The 23,918-nt window shown below is 42.7% G+C and overlaps 1 protein-coding gene across 3 annotated transcripts in view; it reads left to right on the plus strand.

Annotated features, from left to right (window-relative positions):
- Positions 1 to 23,918, plus strand: part of ATP10B (ATPase phospholipid transporting 10B (putative)) — a 334,425-nt gene that overhangs the window by 264,149 nt on the left and 46,358 nt on the right. For all 3 annotated transcript variants that reach the window (XM_045035992.1, XM_045035995.1, XR_006584372.1), the window contains 6 exons: positions 436 to 521; positions 4,901 to 5,007; positions 8,427 to 8,558; positions 11,894 to 12,021; positions 13,973 to 14,225; positions 15,325 to 15,563. In XM_045035992.1, the coding sequence (XP_044891927.1) occupies positions 436 to 521; positions 4,901 to 5,007; positions 8,427 to 8,558; positions 11,894 to 12,021; positions 13,973 to 14,225; positions 15,325 to 15,563 (945 nt within the window). The remainder of the gene's footprint in view (positions 1 to 435; positions 522 to 4,900; positions 5,008 to 8,426; positions 8,559 to 11,893; positions 12,022 to 13,972; positions 14,226 to 15,324; positions 15,564 to 23,918) is intronic.

The following is a 23,918-nucleotide window of genomic DNA, read 5'->3' on the forward strand; positions in this document are numbered from 1 at the left end:
GCTATTTAGCTTTAATTAAAATTAAATAAAATTTCAAAATCGATTTCTTGGTCCTATTTCCACATTTCACCAGGCACACATGTTTAGTAGCTTCCACATTGGGCAGTGAGGACTTATGACACTCCCATCATCGCTGTGAGCTCCGTTGGACAGTGCTGGTCAGGAAACTCAAACCCAGGACTGCCAGTGAAATGTGAGCCAGGCAGAAGCCTCCCTCTGCCCTACATCCGACTTTCCAGTATTTTCATTGCACCTACTTCCTCCTTCTTAATGAGGATTTCACTTTTCTTCTCACATTTTATAACTCTTGCAGTGTGACAAAGCAGGGATTACCTTATTCGCAGTGCTTCTAACAGTGATTAGCTCTCCTAGTGATCCTATTAAAACTGAATTCCTCTGAATTAATAACCTCATGGTGATCTCTCTCACACACAGGAGGTACAGTTCGAACCCGAATGTTTCTGCAACACCATCGTGTGTGAGAAACCCAACAACCACCTCAACAAGTTTAAGGGATATATGTAAGTATCTAATGCCCCTGTGCTGCTGGAAACATTTGTTCTTGAAACGGCCAAAGAAAGAAGCATTGGGGTCCTGAGGATGTGTCTTGCTTTTTGCCTTAAAGAAATGCTAGGGGCACCTTGGTGGCTCAGTTGGTTAAGTGTCCAACTCTTGATTTCGGCTCAGGTCATGATCTCATGGTTTGGTTCGTAAGATTGATTCCTAGTTGGATCTAAGCTGACAGTGCGGAGCCTGCTTGGGATTCTCTGCCCTTCCATTGCTCGTGCTCTCTCTCTCTCTTTCCCTCTCAAAATAAATAAGTAAACATTTTAAAAACTGCTAGAGAGGGGCGCCTGGGTGGCTCGGTCGGTCAAGCGTCCGACTTCGGCTCAGGTCATGATCTCATGGTCCTTGAGTTCGAGCCCCACGTCAGGCTCTGTGCTGACGGCTCAGAGCCTGGAGCCTGCTTCGGATTCTGTGTCTCCCTCTCTCTCTGCCCCTCCCCTGTTCATGCTCTGTCTCTCTCTGTCTAAAAAATAAATAAATGTTAAAAAAAATGTTTTTTTTTTTAAACTGCTAGAGGGGCGCCTGGGTGGCTCAGTCGGTTAAGCGTCCGACTTCAGCCAGGTCACGATCTCGCGGTCCATGAGTTTGAGCCCCGCGTCAGGCTCTGGGCTGATGGCTCAGAGCCTGGAGCCTGTTTCCAATTCTGTGTCTCCCTCTCTCTCTGCCCCTCCCCCGTTCATGCTCTGTCTCTCTCTGTCCCAAAAATAAATAAACGTTGAAAAAAAAAAAAAAACTGCTAGAGAAACCTAAATTGGGAAACTTTTCCTACTCTTTTTTTTTTTTTTTTTTTTTGCCAGCATGGCAGTTAATTATCTTGCAGGGTTAAATTTAACAATCAGACTACACTCTCAGGAAAAGCTAGTATGATGTCATTAAGGTCAGTTTTCTAAAAGAGCTTGTATCGCATCGCAGGTAAGAACAGAGACTTTTTAGTTAGACAGACTTGGCTTTGAGTAAATTAACCTCTCTGGGTCTAGGTTTTCCTATCTGTTAAATAAAGATTCTGAGATCGACATCATAGGACTTTTCTAAGAATTAAGTTATCACATGAAAAGCCCTTAGCACAACAACTAGCACAGAGTAAACACTCAGTTAATGGTGGCTGAGCTGTTGCAATTGTTATTCTTATGCCTCAACTTTGGTTTGGCCTCAGAATCTTACTGTGTTTCTGCTCCCACATCAGACTACTTCATGCAGAGAAAGACCAAAAACAAGCGGTGGTAACAGATGTGAATAAATGCCCTTATAATAGCCTTTAGAGTACTTACACGGGACATCACCTCATTGAATCTGTACAACCATCCAAGGAAATGAGTATTATGATCTCCATTTTTCAGATAGGGAATCTGATGATCTGAGGCTTTTCCATATAGACCCAAAGGTGCACAATAGGTACCAGACAACACCAGGACTTTCAGCTCCAGTGAAACATTCAGGTCTTTCAGCTCCAGTGTGTTTCCTCTTGTTGTGCAGAACAGAGCTCTGCTTGATAAGGGAAACTCTTGACCAAGCAAGTCTGGAATGAAGCTTAAATAGGCTTCTTAGAAGGCAGATGTCTGTGCTTTCTCTCCACCCACATTTTCTCAGGCATGTATGGGATGTCATGAAGAGCAGTATGAGAGGGGAAAGGATAAGAACAATACAAGATAACCAGCAGCTCTTAAACACGTATTATTTCCAAACACACAGCACAGATGGAGACAGGCAGAGAAGGGCCTGAGCTCCTGGCAAAGAGGAGAATTCGTCGCAGACATCTGTTCAGGTAGAGCTTGCCACCTGCCCCAGCAAAGAGGCCCTCCCTCATGCTGTGGTTTGTGGATTTGATTCATCCCAAGTCAGCTGTGAAACATTCTCTTGTTAGAATCAAAAGAATTGCAAATCAAGGGCGCCTGGGTGGCTCAATCAGTCAAGTATCAGACTTCAGCTCAGGTCATGATCTTACAGTTCATGGGTTCAAGCCTCACGCTGGGCTCTATGCTGACAGCTCAGAGCCTGACGCCAGCTTTGGATTCTGTGTCTCCCTCTCTCTGCCCCTCCCCTGCTCACGCTCTCTCTCTCTCTCTCTCTCTCTCTCTCTCTCTCTCTCTCTTTCAAAACTAAGTGGACATTAAAAACAAATAATCCAGTGAAGAAATGGGCAGAAGACATGAATAGACATGTCTCTAAAGAAGACATCCAGATGGCCAACAGGCACATGAAAAGATGCTCAATGTCACTCCTCGTCAGGGAAATACAAATCAAAAACACCCTGAGATATCACCTCACTCCAGTCAGAGTGGCTAAAATGAACAAATCAGGAGACTATAGATGCTGGCGAGGACGTGGAGAAACGGGAACCCTCTTGCACTGTTGGTGGGAATGCAAACTGATGCAGCTGATGTGGAAAACCGTGTTGAGGTTCCTCAAAAAATTAAAAACAGGTCTACCCTATGACCAAAAAATAGCACTGCTAGGAATTTATCCAAGGGATACAGGAGTGCTGATGGACAGGGGCACTTGTACCCCAATGTTTATAGCAGCACTTTCAACAATAGCCAAATTATGGAAAGAGCCTAAATGTCCATCAACTGATGAATGGATAAAGAAATTGTGGTTTATATACACAATGGAATACTACGTGGCAATGAGAAAGAATGAAATATGGCCTTTTGTAGCAACGTAGATGGAACTGGAGAGTGTTATGCTAAGTGAAATAAGTCATACAGAGAAAGACAGATATCATATGTTTTCACTCTTTTGTGGATCCTGAGAAATTTAACAGAAGACCATGGGGGAGGGGAAGGAAAAAAAAAGGTTAGGGAGGGAGGCAAACCATGAGAGACTCTTAAAAACTGAGAATAAACTGAGGGTTGATGAGGGGTGGGAGAGAGGGGAAAGTTGGTGATGGGCATTGAGGAGGACACCTGTTGGGATGAGCACTGAGTGTTATATGGAAACCAATTTGACAATAAATTTCATATTTACAAAATGCAAATGGAAATCACTCTGTGATTCAATGCAAGTTAGTGGGGGACCCTAGTGTTGGAAAAATGCATGAGGGTTGGTATCTGTGGCCTGGGTTCTTGAGTCCTAGGATATCCCACGTACTAGGTGTGCAGCCTTGGAAAATTCTCTCACCCTCTCTGGGCTTTATCTTTTTCACAAGGAAGGATAATCACCCTGCTAACTTCCCAGAGCTATCAAGAATCAAATAAAATGATGTAAGTAAACTTAGTTTATAACCACTGTAAGGAATAGTTGGTATTAAAAGGCATATTGAGTGGCAGTATAGCACTTTAGAGCCAGACTTTATGGACTTGAATCCCTATTCTGCCATTTACTAGCTTTATGAGCTTGCCTCAGTTTCTCTGTCTAAAAAGTGGGTATGATAACATAACCTATCTTATAAGGTTGTCATGACAATTAACTGAGTTTGTAAATGGAAAACAATTATAACTGGACCTAGAGAAATGAAGCATTTAAGAACTAAACAGAGAAAAGCCCTACAGGTTCAGATTACTATTTTTTTTTGTTCCTCCTAATGTTTTGGGGAAGTTATATTTAAATGACCTGAATATCCCCAAGGAAGAGCATTAGGATCGAGTAAGGGCCAGATCCCAAGTTATAACAGGTGTTGGTTGGCCTCAGAAGTTTCTGGTGAGAGGTGGAAAACTGCCATGCACCTGAGGCTAGAGCAGAGAAAGAGCTCTCCCTCTGCTTTAAGGAGCTGCCTCCCATACACTACACAGAGGGCCACATCCACCTCCTTGGAGGTCTGTTTATTTCACAAGAGACTGAGCAAGAGGAGGGTGATACAGGAGAGAGGCGTGTGAGAGATTTAGCTCCAAACAAGAGGAGCCTTGCCATCTCACAGTGTGAGAAATGGGGACTGTCTGGTGACTTTGATGTTGACAGACTTGCACATTGAACTTGTGCCATCTGGTCCCAGCTGTGGGGTGAGAGTGAGCAGGGAACACTGCCTGAGGAAACACAGCACAATCTTTGTAGGGCCACAAGCCAGTTCCCACACTGTGTCCCAAAAATTGTTTTGAGTGAGAAATCTGAATCAGCCAAGGCTTTTTCAGCAGAGCTCTGACTTGAAGGTGGGTGAGTGATGATTTCCAGAGGAATGGATAATTCCCTTGTAATGGTCCAGCCCCCACCAGGACTCCCAGGAGCAGTGGAGTTTGCACTTGAACATGAAAATTAGACGCAAAGTTAATAATGTCCACCGCTCTTCTGAAAATGAGGCAGGAGAGAGGTCGAGTTCACTCACCACTTCTAGTTTTATGACACTAACCAGTGACAGCATAGAGAGGCCACCAAACCACTCTCCATATTTCCTCATCCCCAGGGAGCATCCTGACCAGTCGAGGACCGGCTTTGGCAGTGAGAGTCTTCTGCTTCGAGGCTGCACCATCAGGAACACCAAGGTGGCTGTTGGCATTGTCATCTACGCAGGTCATTGACTTATCTTGTGGTTTCCCCTTATCCTCCCCCCTCTATGTCTTCCAAATCCATCTTCCATTAGTGGGAATTCACATTTATAAGTGGTACAAGAAACTTCCCATTTCTCAGCTAAGCAAAGAGAGGCTAGAATCCTAACAGCTCACTCCATCCACAAGGAATATATTTAGATTCCAAGCTAACACCACTCATCTGAACAGAAAGAGAAATTCATACTTATTCACCTCGAATGGTGTCTTAACACTAACTAAAGGCAGGAGGAAGAGTGTATCTTGAGCCAAACTTAACAACTCCACCTTTTTGTGAAAAGTGTGATGAGTTTCCTCATCTATGCAATGGCAAGTACATTTGGCTCAGACTCATAGCATACTCATGAGGATAAAATGACCCAACATAGGAAAAGCACCCAACACTGTGTCTTAACAAACTGAATTCTCAGTGGGTTTTAATTGTTGCATATACAGTTATGCATTTATTATTATCTTTATTCATTTTGAGGTGCTCTAGTTCTCCTTTATGCTTTGATTTTGCTTTCCAATCGGAAAAAAAAAGATAACATTCACAATGAATCTGAAGTCTTAGGGTGCAGTCTTGGGACTGCTATATCCCTCCTACTTCATGTCCAGCTTTCAATTGGGGCTCCATCAATTTCTTTTCTTATATCAACAGCTTCAGACTTCTTCCACAGAGAAAACACAGTCTCCCTTGGGTGTCTACCTTCATTGGAAGATCCTAGAACATGTTTTCCTGGGTCTTCGACTCCCTAGGATGTCTTGATATATTTTGCTTGTTCATTATTTTCTTTGATGTGATTTGTTTCAGAATTCATAGAACTCCACTTTTGATGGGCATGGAAGGGAATTTAAGATGCTAAGGTTCACTTTTTGGGACTGTCAAAGAAAAATAGATCAAGGAAAAATAATGTCCCAATATATCTAGCTTTACCTAACTTGGTGGAGGCTGGTTGTGCATGTCAGTTCAGGTAACTCTTTTCGAGGGTTTTTGGCAATGGAGTTCAATGCCATCTGGTGGACCTACTAAGATGAACTCCCCTCCAAATGTCCACTCCTCCAAAAAACCCCTGGTCACTTTTCTGCCTGATCAGAAGCAAACTCTGAGTGGGTGATGGATGTGGTAAATGAGGGGGCAGAGTTGGAAGAGAGTGAATCATGACTCTGAGGAGTCAGGCTGCCTGGGGGTGAAATCCACTCACTGGATGCATGTTCCTGAACATGCTGGTTAAGCTTTCAACACAAGGAGACTAATAGTTCCCACCTTATAGGGTTATAAAGTTCAAATGAGATTGTCTGTGAAAAGGGGTTTAACACAATGACTGGCATATATTAGGCTCTCAAAAATTGTGAGCAAAAATGGTACTAAGTGTTTTTAGTGTAATTGTCTACAGCAAGGGGTTCTCCACCTTGGCACTATTGAAATTTTGTTCTAGATTGTTCTTTGTGGTCAGAGGCTGTCCTGGGGAATGTTTAGCAGAATCCCTGGTATCTAGATGCCATTAAGATGTGACAACCCAAAATTTCTCAAGACGTTGCCACATGTACCCTGGGAGATAAAATCACCCCTGGTTGAGAACGACTAGTCTAGAGTCATCTTTTCTCCTCTGATTATATGGATGGAAAAAATAGAAACACCTCAGAGACAAAAAAGGCCAAAGTGAGCCTTCCAGAAGAAAGAGATACAACGTAGAGGTGTTTGCTCCTCACGCCAAACATTTGAGCCCCTACTGTGTTTAAGGATGTAATTTGTGTACTTTGTGTATATTAATTCACTCTCCTACCCCAACGTACCCACAACTATTATCTCTCATTCTGAAAATGAGGAATTGAGGTACAAAGGGATTAATTCACCCAAGGTCATTTATCTCCTGAGATTAATTCCTTATAACCTAATGTCAAGTATCTGCAGGGCCAAGCCCTGTCTGATTCTAGAGACCACATTCTAACCATTATACCATGCTACCTCCCCTGTGAACCCAGTGTTTTCCAGGAGAACAGAGGAATCTCAGAAGGTGAGAAGCAAGATGGGTGGAAAGGGTGCTCTGAGGACCCCTTACATGGGGTGAGCCTGAAGGTAGGAAGGCCACAGTGCCTTCCGTGCAGTCATCCTGTGCTCATTGTGCTGTGGAAATCCCCCCACAACTACAGGGACTGGAGTCTGGTTAATAAGCCCAGAGTTTGCTCACTCCTACTGTTTTGCTGCCACTTTAAATCCACCAGGCAACCAGCTAAACAGCATTAAAGCCATTCACTGCTGGAGCTGATGTATTGGTTTTCTTTAATTTTGCACAGCAAATATGTAGTGTTTTTTAATTTGCTGAGGAATACAGCATGGTGGTTAAGTTTAGCAGCCCCAAAGGACTGTCTAAAGACAAAGTCTCAGTTTGGCTCTCAGCTCTTAGCTGTATGGCCTGGGTAACATGGATTGGTGGAAGGAGAAAGAGAATGGGAATCAGAATCCTGGGTTCTCAGTATGGCTCTGATGTTATGGCTTATTTCCTTTGGGTAAGTCTCTTCTACTAATTGGTCCCCAGTTTCCAACTGGAACAAGGGTGACTTAGATGAGATTGGTAGGTTTCAAATTTGTTGTCCTCTCTTTGAACAAAATTTTATGCAGAACTCCAAGATAGGCATGGAGCAGCTCAAGGCTAATGCTGGCGTGGAGGCCCTTACCACTCTTGTACAAGTGAAACCAACACCTTAGGCTAAGAAGCACATAGAAAACTACTGGCCTCAGACACTGTCCTGTCACAGGGCCTTGGCATGTACTGTTCCCAAGCCTAAAACCCTGTTCTCCCAACTCTTCTTTCTCCCTTAAGGTCTTCCTTATATGTCACCTCCTCTGAGAAGCCATCCCTGACCATGTTCTCTAACACCATCTCTTATTTACCAGCCCATTGCTTATTTCATGGGACTTATTACTAGCTATAATTATTTATTTGTTTTCTTGTGTATTTTCACCAAAATGTGAGTCATCTGTCTCATCCTTGTATCCTACCATTAGCCCATAACAGTGCCTTTGTGCAAATTGGAAAAAATAGCCCTTCCTCCAGAGAGCTTTCTGTCATTTGCATAAATTTATCCTAATAAGCCTACAAATCTATGACAAGTTAAAAAATGAGGGTTGTTTCTAGAGTTGTGCAGTATACAACCTGTACATAGTAGCTCTGTCAGCACATACCACAGCGCCTGGTGCGTAGGGGATGCTCAGTAAAACACGTGGTAACAAATTGTGTAAGGCCTCTACAGCTGTTCTCAGCAATCTCCCTGAGGCAGAAAATATTTAGGTTGGAGGATGAAGCCTCTTTTCTATTATAAGCTCTTGGAAGAGGTAAAGACATGATCCAGGCCAGAGAAAAACAGAAGCTAAAGGACTTACTACCTCATTTTCTTCCAAAGGCCATGAGACAAAAGCCATGCTGAACAACAATGGCCCACGATACAAACGCAGCAAGATAGAGCGGCGCATGAACACAGACATCTTCTTCTGCATTGGGCTCCTCTTCCTCATGTGCCTCGTCGGAGCTGTAGGTATGGAATGTTCGGAAAGAACAAGACCACAATAATCTTCTGTTTCTTTAGGCAAGTTGTTTCAGCTCTCTGATCCTCGATTTCCTCATCTACAAAAAAGAACTAATAAAAAATAAGTCCTATCATGTATTTGAATAGGATATCAATTGAATAAAATGTTTGTGAAAATCTACATGCCTATATAATCTAAATATTAGGAATATCATCTGTTGTTTATTTCTCTGAGAAATACTAATTAAACCTAGGCACTCTCTCAGAATAAAAGAATAAAAAGATGTATCAGTATAAGGACTGGTCCTCAAAGAGCTCATAGTTTATCAGGAAGGAGTCCAATTGTGAACAGGATTGATAACAATTTGTCCTACACATTGAAGACTGCAGAGAAGTACTGTATTAGTTTTCTATTGTTCCTATAAAACCACAACACAAACTTAGCAGTTTAAAACAACATTTGTTTATTCTGTTATAGCACTGGAGGTCAGAAATCCAAAATTAATTTCACTGAATTAAGGTCAGGGTGTCAGCAGGGCTTACCCCTTCTGGAGGCTATGAGGGAAGAATCAGTCCCTTGTCTTTTTGAGCTTCTAGTGATTCCTTTCTCCTTCTTCAAAGTGCATTACTCCAATCTCAGCTCACATGTCCTTCTCCTTTTTCTATAGTAATATCTCTCTTGTCTTCTTTTTTTATAAGGACATTTGTAACTACATCTTTGGGCCCATCTGGATAATCAAGGATACTCTTCCCCATCTCAAGACCTTTAACTTAAATCACATATGCAAAGCCCCTTTTGCCATATAAGATAGCATATTGAGGGGCACCTGGGTGGCTCAGTGGGTTATGTGTCTGAATCTTGATTTTGGTTCAGGTTATGATCTCATGCTTTGTGGGTTCCAGCCCCACATTGGGCTCTGTACTAATGGTGCAGAGCCTGTGGGATTCTCTGTCTCCCTCTCTCTCTGCCCCTCCTCTGCTTGCTCTCTCTCTCTGTGTCTCTCTCAAAATAACTAAATAAACCAAAAAAAAGATATATTGATGGGGCTGGGGAATTAGGATGTGGGCTTCTGGGGAGGCTATTATTCACCCTACTATTGGTAATATGAGAGCATCAGGGGAGGAAGTCTTCCTGGAGGAGGTAGACAGAGCTGATTCCTGAATGCAGTAGGTGTTCATCACAGGAGGTAGGTGGTAGAGGCAGAATGGGCAAGAAGCTTTAAAAAGAGAGAAGTCACTCTTAGCCCTGGAAACAGCACAAGCAAAGCACAGAGATAGGAAGAACAATCATTTTATGCAGAGAAGCATTGGACTGTTTGGTGTGGCAAGAGCAAAGCCAACCATGGAGACCTGATTAGAACCAGGCTGTGACCAAGTTCTACAAATGCTGAGTGTAGAAAGCTGCAGGAGGTATAAACATTGGTAATCTCAGCCATTTAAAGTTGATTCTCAGAGGGCAAAGAGGACACTTGCTGTTGCCCGCTTTCTCTAAGAATGGCCCTCAAGACCCTAAAGGAACCCTCCCCAAAAGAACGAGGGACATTCAAAAGGAAACAGTTATGTGCTGGCTCCAGACCCCCCCCCCCCCGCTGTTGACCCCAAAACAGTGGGCAGCAATTGTATTTGCTCTTTATTTGCCTTTGTTGGTAATTGTGCCCATTGCAGTTCTTGAAAAATCATGACTGAAAGGCTAAGACCTCCTAGAGCTCAGAGAGATTTTGTGTGCCACCATGGTGAGGACAATGGGATTTAGCCTTGTGAGTAGCCTGCAGTTTTTAACTAATACGCTTCCCAGTTGTGTCTAATGGCACTCCAGGTGAGTGTTGCCCACAGCTGGAAGGAGAACACCTGCAGGGCCAGGGAAGCAGGCAAACAAAACCATCCCCATGTGGCCACCTCATGCCCTCAGAGACACTGCAGGAACTGTTGCCTCTGCTTCAGAAAAGGCTTTTCAGGGAATGCCCGAGCTGGAAAGGACATTTGAGATCATCTCACTGTGTCTCCAGAGAAAGGAAGTTAATGATTAAAAGGTCACACAGTGAGATAAGGTATAGGCAAACAGAATCTACTTGGCAATGGCCCAAAATAATAAATAAATTGAGAAAGTAACAGGAAGGGGCAGAATTGTATGCTGAGAATCAAGACTCATACACAGTGACAGGCCTCTGGTGGCGCCTAATTAAAGCACAGCCCTTGCTGTGAAAGCTCTCGAGTGAGTGCCATTTCCAGAGTTCTCTATCACCTGCTTACTTGCATTGTGTCAGGGTAGTGTTTCTTTTTTCTCTGCCCAGAATGCCCTCCTCAGGCATTTCTGATCACCTGACACCCTCCTTCCTGGTCTCCAGGACACCTCAAGGACTCCTCCTCTGTGCAGCCTTCCCTGGCTTCCCCTGAAGACCAGTGGTCCTTACTCTGAGTCATGTATTTGGCCCTTGGTCATTTGCCCTATAAAATTACCTTCAAATAACCTCATGTCAGTAACTCCCCTTTCTTCAGCCATGTATAAAGGCATTGGGGCCAGCCTCTAACGTCTTAGGCAAAGAAGCATCTTGGGGGCAGGGTACATCCGTTATATCTTTAATCCCCTGTAGTTCCTACCCTGGGGCTGAGAGCATTATATACACTCAGTCTATTTTCATAATAACCCTACAGAGGAGGTATTATTACTAATTGGCAGATGAGAACACTGAGATTCAGAGAGCTCTGAAGCACTTCCTCACACAACAGATGTTGTTATCCCTGTCTGCAGACAAGGAAATGGGGCTTGCTGTGCATTTGCAGATGCTCTGTGTAGTACCTCTCACAATCTGTGGGATTTGTCCCTTTACATCTGGCCTCTGGATTTTTAGCTACCTGCTCAAAGACAAGAACTGAGATTGATTCCTTCCTGAATTAATAAATGGATAGGTGGGTGGATGGATGAATTGTGAAAGGGTGAATGTGTAGATGGATAGATGGGTATGCGCATGGGGGAAGGAGAGGGCCCAGCATACAGGTCTGTTAAGATCCCCGACCATGCACTTTCTGCCACACAAGTAAAAAGAACTGTGTTCCCTTTTCTCTTTCCAATCCTTGTATAACATGACTTCATCAAAATATAGGTAATCCCAATGCTAGTGTCTTCCAGGTAAGAGAGACTTTAATGTCTATCAGGAGATTGAAATGTAGGTTATGTGAAGGACCACTTTAGATGAATACTCTCACACTAGGACTAGGATGTAAAGAATAAGAATGGGTTCCTCCAAAGCACACTCATTTCCAGGAATATATTAAGGACTGCTATAATAGACCAGTTTAGAATTAATTAAGGATTCTGCTTCATCTCTGATTTTGCCTCCTCTCAGGTCACAGCCTCTGGAATGGGACCTTTGAAGAACACCCTCCCTTTGATGTTCCAGATGCCAAGGGCAACTTCCTTCCCCTTGCCCTTAGGGGCTTTTACATGTTCCTTACAATGATCATCCTGCTCCAGGTAGGAAGCCTTCCTTAACTAGGGGCTCAAAAAGACCTGTGGCCAATACTCACTCAATTTTGTGAAATAAAGAAAAATAAAATAAAATAAATAAATTAGTTAAAAACTGGCTGACTCAATTAGTTAAACATCCAACATTGGTTTAGGTCATGATCTCACAGCTCATGATTTCGAGCCCCGCATCGGGCTCTGTGCTGATAGCTCAGAGCCTGGAGCCTTCTTCAGATTCTGTGTCTCCCTCTCTCTCTGCTCTCACTCTCTCTCTGCTTTCCCCCGCTCATGCTCGCATGCATTCTCATTCATTCATTCATTCATTCTCTCTCTCTCTCTCTCTCTCTCTCTCTCTCTCTAAAATATAAACATTTAAAAAAATTTTTAAAAAGAAAGAAAAATCAGTGCTGAACCCAGGAAAGAACTAACTGAACTAAGATGAGAATATGGTCATTGCTTTCTTGTGGGTCTTTGAAAGTACTCAAATTTGGGACAATGTCAGGGCCAGCCCTGCCTTGTGGAAGGAACCTTGCCCCAGATAATAGTGGACAAAAATATTTATCAGGCTTTACTGCTTAAGAGTAAGATTACAATAGTGATCCAAGCATACCTGTACCTTTGCCAGATATAATAGAACAGGTAAAATCCTAATGACCTGGGAACAGAAGAAGATAAAATAGCCCAGAGAACTACAGGGAACTGTCAAGCCCCAAGCATGGGAGAAAGAAACCACAGGTTAGTGTTTTAGCATCAAATAGACAGAGAGGGAAAAAACACAACTGGCCCTGTAAAGAAAAAAACACAAAAGCATAGAGCCACCTACAAGAAAGGGGCAGTAAGGAATAAAAGGATGAATAAATTCTTCAGACTCTATAAGAAATTACAGTCGGTGAAAAGATGAAGTTGCAGTTTTGCTTTATGAAGCTCCATTTACATTCAATTTCTTGCAGTATTTGAGGGTGTTTTATTGTCCTCTTAAAGGTGAACTTTTTCAGTTCATTCATTCATTCAGCAGAGCAATGCTTTTTAAATGTGAGTTGAGTCATACCCTTCCTTTGCACAGAGCCATCCAACAGTTTCACAATCCACTCAAATCCACAGTCCTTATGGCAACAAATGAGGCCCTATGTGATGTGGACCCTGACTCCCTCATCTCCTAGCCAACTCCTGCTCATTCATACCAGGCCTGCTTACTCTTACCCCTCAAATACCCAGCCCACTCCCACTGCCCAGGCTTTGCCCACAGTGCTCCTCTTCCCACAGATAAGTTTCTGGTTCACACCCTCATTTCTTCAGGTCTCTGCTCAAAGGTCATCATTTATAAAAGAGTCGCTCCCAGCCACCTTCTACCCTCTTGATTTTTCTTTTTCAATGCCTGATATATATTTGTTTACTAGAATATGAGGTTTTCAAGGCTAGGGATTTTTTTCTGCTCACTACCATCTTCAGGACCTAGAACAGGATCTGACACATGGCAAGCACTTGAAAGATATTAGGTATTTAATCAGTGGACAGTAATCAACAATGGGTCAGAATACGTTTAAAAGTGAGTGGCAGCCACTGGTGGCATAGAGATCTGAGGGGTGTCAGGAAACTGTGGACAGAGGCACTAGAGCTCCTCATCCCCTAACCACCCAGGCACCCAGATGAGTGCCTACTCCAAACCAGATCTCACTTATTAAAGAAGGCACATACTTTTTGACTTTTTAAATACAATTTATTGTCAAATTGGCTTCCATACAACACCCAGTGCTCATCCCAACAAGAGGCACATGCTTTTCAAATGCCCCTAAGAATTCTTAGGGAGGGATGAAGTCATTGACCTTTAGTTTCTCAGAGAAAGTCTATGATGTGAGCTGACCACAGCTTTCCATTAAATGCCTTCACTACTCACTGGTGAGAGTTCTAAGACTTGAAACTAGCCTGCTCTCTGACACAGTGGGAATCAATCTCCCCACAGGTGCTGATCCCAATCTCCCTGTATATATCCATTGAGCTGGTGAAGCTTGGGCAAATCTTCTTCCTGCAAAATGACCTTGACCTGTACGATGAAGAGACTGATTTGTCCATCCAGTGTCGAGCCCTCAACATCACTGAGGACTTGGGCCAGATCCAGTATGTCTTCTCTGACAAGACGGGGACGCTGACTGAGAACAAGATGGTGTTTCGGCGTTGCACTATCATGGGCAGCGAATATTCTCACCAAGAAAATGGTACAAGGATTCTCAGGGGCTTTCACCACTCTTTCTAAATGAGTCACCCTGTCTCCTAAAAGAATGGTAATGAAAGACATTTCCCTGGTTCCCCACAGTTTTTCCTGGCTCTGTGGCAGGTTGCTTCTTATAGCCCTGTGGGCTTCCTTGTCCTAGATCAGTGCTGTTTTTATCACCCATAAACTTTCCTTTGTTCATAAAGGCCATCAGTGATCTCCTGTGTGGTAGCCCTCCAGTCAGTCTTTGGTGCCATTTACACACAGGATTTCTATCTGTCAGGAATGGATTGGGGATATGTCCAAATTGTGTACCCATTATACAGCCAAGTTTTAAGAATTTGGGGGGTCACTTTACCTGACATGCAAGACAGCCTCAGTGTCGGTACATGGTCAGATTCAATACATCCAGGAAAAGCCTTCCATGTTAACTCATCTCTTGGATTTTTACTGAGGGATAGCTTCAACTTGGGAGGTGTGGCTGAATAATGCCTGAAATGTCATCATGCATGAACTAAAGCTAGCCTGTAAAGCTGACCTGATTTTCTCAGCAACCCTCTGCCATCATCACCACACACTGCCCACACTTTCTAACTAAGAGAAGGAGTTTCAAGAGAGCAGCATTCATTCCTTTGAGTTAAAGGAACAGAGAAGAAGAAAGTAGGAGATACTATGGGCAGCCCAATCACCTTTGCCGTGTTGGTAACCATTTACATGGGAGCTTCTGATCTCTTTTTACTAATAATAACAACTACCATTACCAGTACTTAGAGTATTCTGATAACTTTGACACATTATTTCATTAAGTCTTCAAAATAACCCTATGATAGGTATTTTTTTTAAACCCCTAATTGAGGAAATAGAGGCACAGGTTTAGTCAAAGCTCAGTCACCTAGCCAGGAAGTAGTAGAGTCGGATTTAAATCTGTGCAATTTAGTTGCACCCTTCCCTCTCCAGTCAAGGTAGTCCAGCTGCCCATGCTCCAGGGCAGCAGAGTGCTCTTATCCTGTGCCCTTTGCTCCCCGCCCCACAATGTCTGGGATTCCCCCACCTGTGACTTGGCCAAGGTGGACTGGTGCAATAACAGGACTCCTTTCTTGCAGCCAAACGACTGGAGACCCCAAAGGAGCTGGACTCAGACAGTGAAGAGTGGACCCAATACAAGTGCCTATCCTTCCCAGCCCGATGGTCTCAGCGCCCAGCAACAGTGGGAGGCCAAGGACGAGCCCAGCCTCTGAGGAGGTGCCACAGTGCCCGGGTACCTATCCAGGGTCACTCCCGACAAAGGTCTGTGGGGCACTGTGAAAGCTCACAGCCTCCTGTGGCCTTCAGCAGCTCCCTAGTAAGTCCCTGTCTTTTTCTCTTAGAGTTTCAGTGGCTTCTGTTGCAGATAGATGGGAGAGGACTCTGGGGTGTGAAAGAGAAAAGACTGTATAAGCCCTAAAGACCTCTTAAAATGGCAGCCCTTTAAGTCTTATATGCAATCTGCATTTGTGTTTTGTTGGGCAAATACAACTCATTCATTTTAAATGTTTAGTGTTTAGAAATTGGGAGATGTCACATAAACATATAGATTTCTGGCTTCTTTTTTATTTAAAAAAAATTAATGTTTATTACTTTGAGAGAGACAGAGACAGAGAGACAGAGACAGAGTGCGAGTGGGGGAGGGGCAGAGAGCGAGGGAGACAAAATTTGAAGCAGGCTCCAGGCTCCAAGCTGTCAGCACAGAGCCCAACGTGGAGCTCGAACCCACAAACCGTGAGATCATGACCTGAGCCAAAGTCAGACGTATAACCGACTGAGCCACCCAGGTGATCCTCTGGCTTCTTTTAAAAAAGGAATTGGAAAATTTCTTGACACTAAGCCAGTATTTCCTTGTGGCAATAATTGGCCTGAATGACGAAGTTGATGCTCCTTAGACATGCTCCTTAGAAGCAGGTGGGCTTCTGTTCAACATAGACTATCCCCCTTCTCTGTTTACCCCCATCACTAAACTGAAGGCCAGCAGTGTGTCCATGATACATGTGTTTCCAAAATACAGTTCAAGAAAAAAGAAACAGTTGTCATGCTATGTTTCTATAAAGTAGAGAAACAAAAGACGGGCCTTAAGGCTTGCAGGTTTCAAAAATGAAGAATGTACTTTTTGTGTGATAATCAAAAAGAGTCTTAAAACAAAGAACTTCTATATCAAAATCAACCAGCACATTTCATTCCCTTAAATTAATTGCCTGGACCCTGTGGGGATTTAACTCTGGTCTGGAGTTTTTGTATATGGTTCTTTCACATGTGATCCAATGATACAGCTATCACTAAACATCCAGGTAGCATGTAAAGAAATTGAGTTTCTTCCCCAAGATTACACAGCATTCCCTCAAAGGCAAGGCCAGAACTAGGGCTTTCTGACTTCTGTTCCATTTTACTTTCCTCCATATCATGTTCTTTCTCTAGGAAACACACCATCTAGAATCTTCTGCACTTACAGAAAAGACCACAGGGAGCCCCAGCTATCTTGAAAAAAACACACATATTACAAGAAGGACTGAAGTGCTATTATATCATTATTAGAAAATTATCCTCATAATTTCAAAATTATCCTCATTATGAATTTCCTTCCAATTTGTATTTTCTCCATTAATACACACATAACTACATATATGTAACATTTTTGCAGTCATAATACCTATAAATTAAAGGTTCTGGGTTTTTTTTTAATCTGATATGATATCAAAAGTATCAAAAGCGTCTTCCATATTGCTACCTGGTTTTCATAATCCAGGACTGTGTTTTCTGATCATGACAAAGTAATGCTGTGAATCTGTGTGTTCTGGGTTAGAACTTATCTAACTTCAGGTGAGTACGGTTAACTCTTATGTACTGTCTTGCCCAACAAATGCAACATTAACAAGGATAAAACATGAGCCCGGTGTTAAGGCCTATGATGCTCATAAACATACAAGAGGAATGATCCATGGATGCCTTTGGAAAGATTTTTTCTTTTTTCTTTTCTCAGGTGAGATAACAGGGCATGCATGTTGCATCTTTTCCTTCTTTGATTTAATTCTGACCCCTCTGAATGAAATGCTCTTCCCCAGCTCATTACCTAAATATTGGAACAATGAATTTAGTGAATTCTCATCAGGCACATGTTCTAAGTCTTGCACTACTTGTGTCTTTTGGCACTTTCCAGTTCTAAGCACCATGGGCATCCCACGTGCCTGAGAATGTCTGCCCCAGGACACATGGGCAGAAGCAGGAAGATTTCCTTTGTAGATCTCAGTTGGAACACACAGATTCACTGCCCCTTGTTCGACCTGACAAATCTTAGTCACCCAGAAAAAGTGCAGCCGTTAGCCAGCCAGTGCGACTTTTATTTAGGACCTATCATTAAGGCCAACAACCATCACTGGCTGTCCTAAAAGTTAAATCACATGATGTTTATGATGCCCTGCAAGGTTCCTTCCAGCTATAAATTAGCACATTTGGGGTCAAATGTCCCAGGTTTTCATCTCAGCTCCATCATCTATAATGTGACTTTGGTCAACTTACTGAGCTAGAACCTCAATGTCCCCATCTTTAAAAAGGAGTATTGTTCTGTCTCATTACTTTATTTTGAGGACATAATTCTTAAAATTATAGGTTCTAGATAGATAACTAATAGAAGTCTTAAACTTCTAAATCTTTCTCAAGGAAATCTGTCTTCCTTGCACAAATGTTTGTATCTGATGATATGGAGTGGGAGATGGGAGCTTTCATAAAATGCGATGTCAAGCTCTCTCCCCTGAAATTCTGGTATATTGGTCTAGAATAGGGCCTGAACATTCATATTTTTTTAATTTCTGATGATTCTAGTGAGCAACCAAGGTTGAGAACCTCTCTAAGCATAGCATTGCCCCCTAGGAAATAATCTTCATTTGGCTCAAATGGGTATGTTCTACGGCTTGGGAGGCATTGGCTGAACGGGATGATTCATGCTTCCTTAAGGGACTCTGACGCTAATCCATAAAATATCTGTGGCTGGAGTGGCAGATCCTTGAATTAGCCTATAGAGAATATCTGTGGCAGCCCCAGGTGGACCTCCTGGCTCCTGCCCCCACCCAATCTTGGCAGGCTCTCTGAGCTTGCTTCCTCTTCCACCCGCCCATCTGGCATCCGGTCTGGTAGGGTAATACTCTCCAGGCACCACCAGGTCTTTATCTTCCCTTTGTAAATTAGTCAGAACTTGCTCTGAAACCTCCATGATGCCAAATCCTGGCAGTGCAAGCACCCTTCCACATTCTAAAGAAACCAGTTGTTGGTTTTCTTGGAAATTTGCCCTAAACCCCAAATAAAATGAGCATCAAGGCGAACAGCAACAGAAGATGGCTTTTTTTCTTTTACTACAAAGAACAAGGAAGCATCAGTTATTGCTGCCTAATTGGCTGCTATAAAATCTGTGGCTTTAGGGTGGGGATAATATACTTAGGAAAGTGGTGATTTCTGAGCCAATGTTTAAGAGTACTGGCAGATGGAAAATGAAATCCCCCCCCCCCCACCCCGTGTATAAGAAGCCAAGCTTTGAGCAGAGAGTCTTTGTTTAAAAGTGCCACTTGCAAAAGGTTTTCGAGAACCATCAGACCAAAAAATATCTTCCTAATCATAAAATTTGCACTGAGGCTGCTTAGGCTCCTCCAGATGGCACCACAATTTCCTTCCGTGGGCCTGACTTCTCCTGTCTGGAAAGAACATAATTGAGAAAGGTAAAGGAGGTGTCTTTGGCCCTCTGCCTCCTTTCCTTAACTTGGTTTTCCTTCCTTTCTTTCCAGACTGGCAGGGACAGCCCACAGATACACACTCCCACTTTAAAGTTAGGTAAGAGTCCTGATTTAATTAGCCAAGCACACAAAATCTTTTTGGAAGTAATATGACCACACAGGGCAGGAACAGATGAAGCCTATCTCAGCTGGGCCTACCTTAACTTCCCAAAGGGCCCCAAAGGGCAGCACACAATTGCAGTGACCCTGTTCACAAAGGGTGGGGTCTTGCAAGATCTAGAAAATTCCCTTCTTGCTCACCCACTTAATTTCTTTCCTTGGGGTTATGTCCCTTTTGGACAAAGCTTACCTTAACAATCCACATGCTTCTATTTAAGCAAATATTTGTTAACATTGGGTTCTCTCGGTTCTTGAATGGAAGGCAGTATCCTCTAGGCCACAACCTCAACCTGGGCAAAAACATCACTCCCCTAAAACATATTTGAGCCTCCAGCTTCCCAGCAACCAGGTAAGTTTGTTTCCACGATAGTGATATAACCACATGGTTAAGTAGTGGAAAGTAACTAAACTTCAAAAGGTAAAAAGTAAGTCTCCCTCTCTTCTATGTTCCCCACAACCCCAGCAGCAACCATTATTTGCAGTTTCTCATGTATGACCCAGAGGTGTTTCACCTATATAGAAGCATACAAGTGTGGTATACACATGAGCACATCCTTTACTGCACATAGGAGCATCCCCTACACATTGATTTGGACTTTGTCATTTTACTTAGTGCATCTGAGGGAATATTTCATATCTGTAGACAGACATTCTGGAGATCTGCCTCATCTTTTTATTAATGGCATTAGAATTTGTTGGTTGGTTGAGCCATTGCTTACACATGTATATTTTTCTATAGTATTCATTCTTCTAGCGTAATTGTTAAACTGTGTATACCTTTTTTATTTGGGGTACAACCCAAGAGATTGTACCAGTTTAGACACTCACCAAAAATATATAGAAGTTACAGCCTAGTAGAGAGGTGAGAAGAACACCAGTGCCTACAGAAAACTGCTCTTGGTGGTGAGTGTATGGGTACAGAGGGGCTATGGGCACCCAATGAATGATAGTCATCCATGTGAACTTGAGTAAGTTATCATTAAAACTGAGAAGAGACCTGAAATCATTATTACACTCTGTGTTAACTAACTTGGATTTAAATACAATTTTAAAATTTTATAAATAAATAAAAAATAAAACTGAGAAGAGAGTAGCAGATTAGAAGTTGGCCTCCTTTTCCCAGCCTTCAATGTGGAATATACCCCAGTCATGTAGCATACAGTGTCCATATAAATCCTCACTACTCAAACTGTGGTCCTCAGACCAGCAGCATGAGCATATTTGGGAGCTTATAGAAATGCAGGTGCTCAGGCTCCACTCCTGACCCACTGAATCAGCATCTGAGTTTAAGCATCTGAGTATAAACAAGATGCCCAGTTGATTTGTGTGCATGTTAAAGTTTGGAAAGTTCTGGCATCATGTTTAAGGGTTCAGCTTTTGGCATCAGGAGGCAGAACTGGATTCAAGACCCAGCCTTTTTCTTGATTTTGTGACCTTGGACAAGTTACGTAAATTCAATGAGCCTCATTTACCTCATAATTAAAATGGGAGAATAATAGTAGCTATTTCAATGCTGTGGTGATGAGTAAATGATGTAGATAAACACACTTAGCAAAGCACCTGACTTTGTTGTAAATTGTCAATAAATGTAATCTAATGATAATAATAGGATCTTTGAGGGTATAGTGTGAGGCCTGAGATCACCTTCATCAAAGGTTTGTATGAGCTTTACATGTTCTGCAATAGAAAGAAATCTAACCAGTTGGGTACCTGACTGCCACAAAGCTCTAATCTGAAGAACTGGTAGCCCACAATTTTATTTCTTTTCCTTCAGAGAAATAGACTAGCCAAAGGGCCCAGAGGTGGGTGCGGGCACTGCTTTCTCTAAGTATCCTAAGTGCCAAGTTCCTAAATGTTAATGGGCCAGACAGGAAACCAATGGGCTGTGGGCAAGAAGAACCATGAAGAACCTTGCCCCATGAAAACAGTCTGTGGTGACTGGATAAAGCTTAACTGACATCTACGACTGACACCTGCAGGCTGGGCTTGCTGCCATTCCCAGAGAGAAGTAGGCCCTTTGCAGAGATTTTTTTTTAATGCATTGCTTTATGATTGGAAGGAAATATACTAAAGAAGTATTTTAACAAAGAGATCCCATGAGTTAATCAGTGGTGGGGTAGTGTGGTGTCCTAGATAGGAGTCTGTCAACAGAAGTTTGAATGCCTGCAGTCTGCCAGGCACTGGGGACATATCACAGATTGCCTCTGCCCTCATGGCACTCATATACTAAAGGGTAAATGGACATGCAATAAATAACCCTAAATCATTTTAACTGTGTCACCATTTGGAAAGACGTAATACATAGCTTAGAGCAAAGCAGTGTGTTGTCAGAGGTTGGGAGTCAGGTGGTATGAAAGCTGCCCTAGTTCTGACCCTAATTCATTGTGAAGTCTTGAGTAGTTCACCTCCCTTCTCTCTGCCATTCAATTTTGTCATCAGGAAAATGAAAGGTTTGGTTTTGGTGACATCCAACCTTGTTTGCAACTCTGGGCATCTGTGGTAAGGGTTAAAAGCATCCCATTCGTGGGGTGCCTGTGTGGCTCAGTTGGTTGAGTGCCAGCTCTTGTCATGATCTCATGGTTAATAAGATGGACCCCCATGTCTGTCTCATGCAATTAGCACAGAGCCTGTGCTAGGAGTCTCTCCCTCTCCTGCTCAGCCCCTCTAAGAGGGACTCTGCCTCTTTCTCTCTCTCTCATTCCCTCTCTCTCTCAGAATAAATAAAAGGGGTTTTTAAGCATCCAATTGGGGCACCTGGGTGGCTCAGTCAGTTAAGCGTCCAACTTCAGTTCAGGTCATGATCTTACCATTCCTGGGCTTAAGCCCCATGTTGGGCTCTGTGCTAACAGCTCAGAACCTGGAGCCTGCTTCAGATTCTGTGTCTCCCTCTCTCTCTGCCCCTCACATGCTCGTATTCTGTCTCTATCTGTCTCTCTGTCTCTCTCAAAAATAGACATTAAAAAAATTTGTAATAAAAAATAAAGCATCCCATCATGTATACCCCCCCAAATGAAGTCTATTTTCTAAAAAAAAAAAAAAAAGGAGACTCCCATAATATCTTTTATAATCTCAAATACTATCTAATGAGCCTTAAGGACTGGATATATAAACCTGTTAGTTGTGCATGGGATGCCAAACACTAAAGATGCTGGCTGTCAGCAAGTATCAGAGGCTACTTCCTTCTTGTGGGGGACCTTGTCTGGCACAAAGGTTAAGAGCATGAATCCTAGTTGGACTATCTCAAATTAAGTGAAGGAGTCTTGCCTACTTACTGTGTGACCTTAGGAAAAACACTTAATCTCCCTGGATAGCAGTTTCCTCATCTGATACACAGATAACCAGGAGGATAATAGTACTCAACAGATAATGTTGCTGTGGAGATGCAATGAAATAATGGATGTACACAGAATGTAAGAAGCACTATATGAATAGGAACTATCATTACTACTTTGAGAAATGAGCTCAGAGCTCCTTGAGTGATGATTGTACACTGATGACAGGCAGTAGATGGAGCCTGGAATCTGGTGAGGGGAGTCTGCCAGGGAGCATTAAGAGCATTAGTAAGGGAACAAGTCAACTTTACCACGACCATGGAAAGGACTCAGTTAAAGGGTCTGACATCTGATTCTGGCTTTCTGCTGACTCACTGAGTGATATTGGTCATGTCAGCCATCTTTCTCGGTTTCAATTAAGTTGAGACTCATTTCATCTCAACCTAGGACTGTGAGAAGCTGGTGAGATCACATAAATGACATTGCTTGGAAAAGTAGGAAGAGCTTGATCAGTGTGAACTATTGCTAGGAAGATGGCATTCAAAGGCTGAGAGGTTGGATGATACATGCTCCCTTCCTTGGCTTTCTGAAAATAGTGACACCATATGGTGTGGATCGTTCACCACTGCTTATCACAAGGCAATGAGAAGAAATGCAGATTTGTTTCAGTCTTACTAGCACTCTTCCTTTTAATAAGAAGTACTTTTTTCTGGTTGTTGTCTTAAGAGGGTATGAACAAGAGGAGGTACAGTGTTGACTCTTAGAGAGCACTCCAAATGAAAGCTAGAACTCTCTGCTCCCATCCATTTCTTTTCACCTCCCTGTGCTATTGGAAAGCCCAACTCTCATCTCTGCAGGCATCAAGTATCTCCCTGTGTGTCTGGGTTTCCTCTCCTGTGGCTCACCTGTGCCAGCAGCCCCAGGGAGGATAGAGTCTGACTTTTGAAATCATTGCATTTGGTAATCAGAGAAGACACAGTCTGAGGACTCTTTATCCACAGGGTTTTGTTTCATTTTTTTTTAAATCTCAACCTGGGTTCTTATTTGTAAAATCTGTTAGCTCATTGGCACTCAGTCTTACCCTGCATAAATTAATCAAGATTTCTTCAGTCCACCATTTTCAACCATTAACTCTCTTTCTTCTAAACTTTAATTAACCTATGAACTATTAACACTGATATAAGTGGTTTTGTGTGGCAATTTCTTTGCATGGTGGCTTTTGTCCTATCTGTTAAGAGCCGGTGTTTGTTGAACTTCTCCTTCAAACAAAGCAATAGTTGGGGCTCTAGAATGTACAACTTTGTGGAAAATGCATTCTCTATCTCTGAGGCTCTTATCTCTAGAGAGATTCAATATGGATATAAAAAAATTAAATTTAAAATATAGGTCAATATGTGGTGAATTCCAAAGGGATGATACAACTGGCACCTTCTACAAGGATGTGAAAAATTGGAAATCCATGAGTCAGATCCTGCCCACAGATTTTTCTTTTCAAAAAACAGGACTTGTCACATC

The sequence above is a fragment of the Felis catus genome, chromosome A1 (assembly GCF_018350175.1).
Source record: "Felis catus isolate Fca126 chromosome A1, F.catus_Fca126_mat1.0, whole genome shotgun sequence".
In the NCBI taxonomy this organism is placed as follows: domain Eukaryota; kingdom Metazoa; phylum Chordata; class Mammalia; order Carnivora; family Felidae; genus Felis; species Felis catus.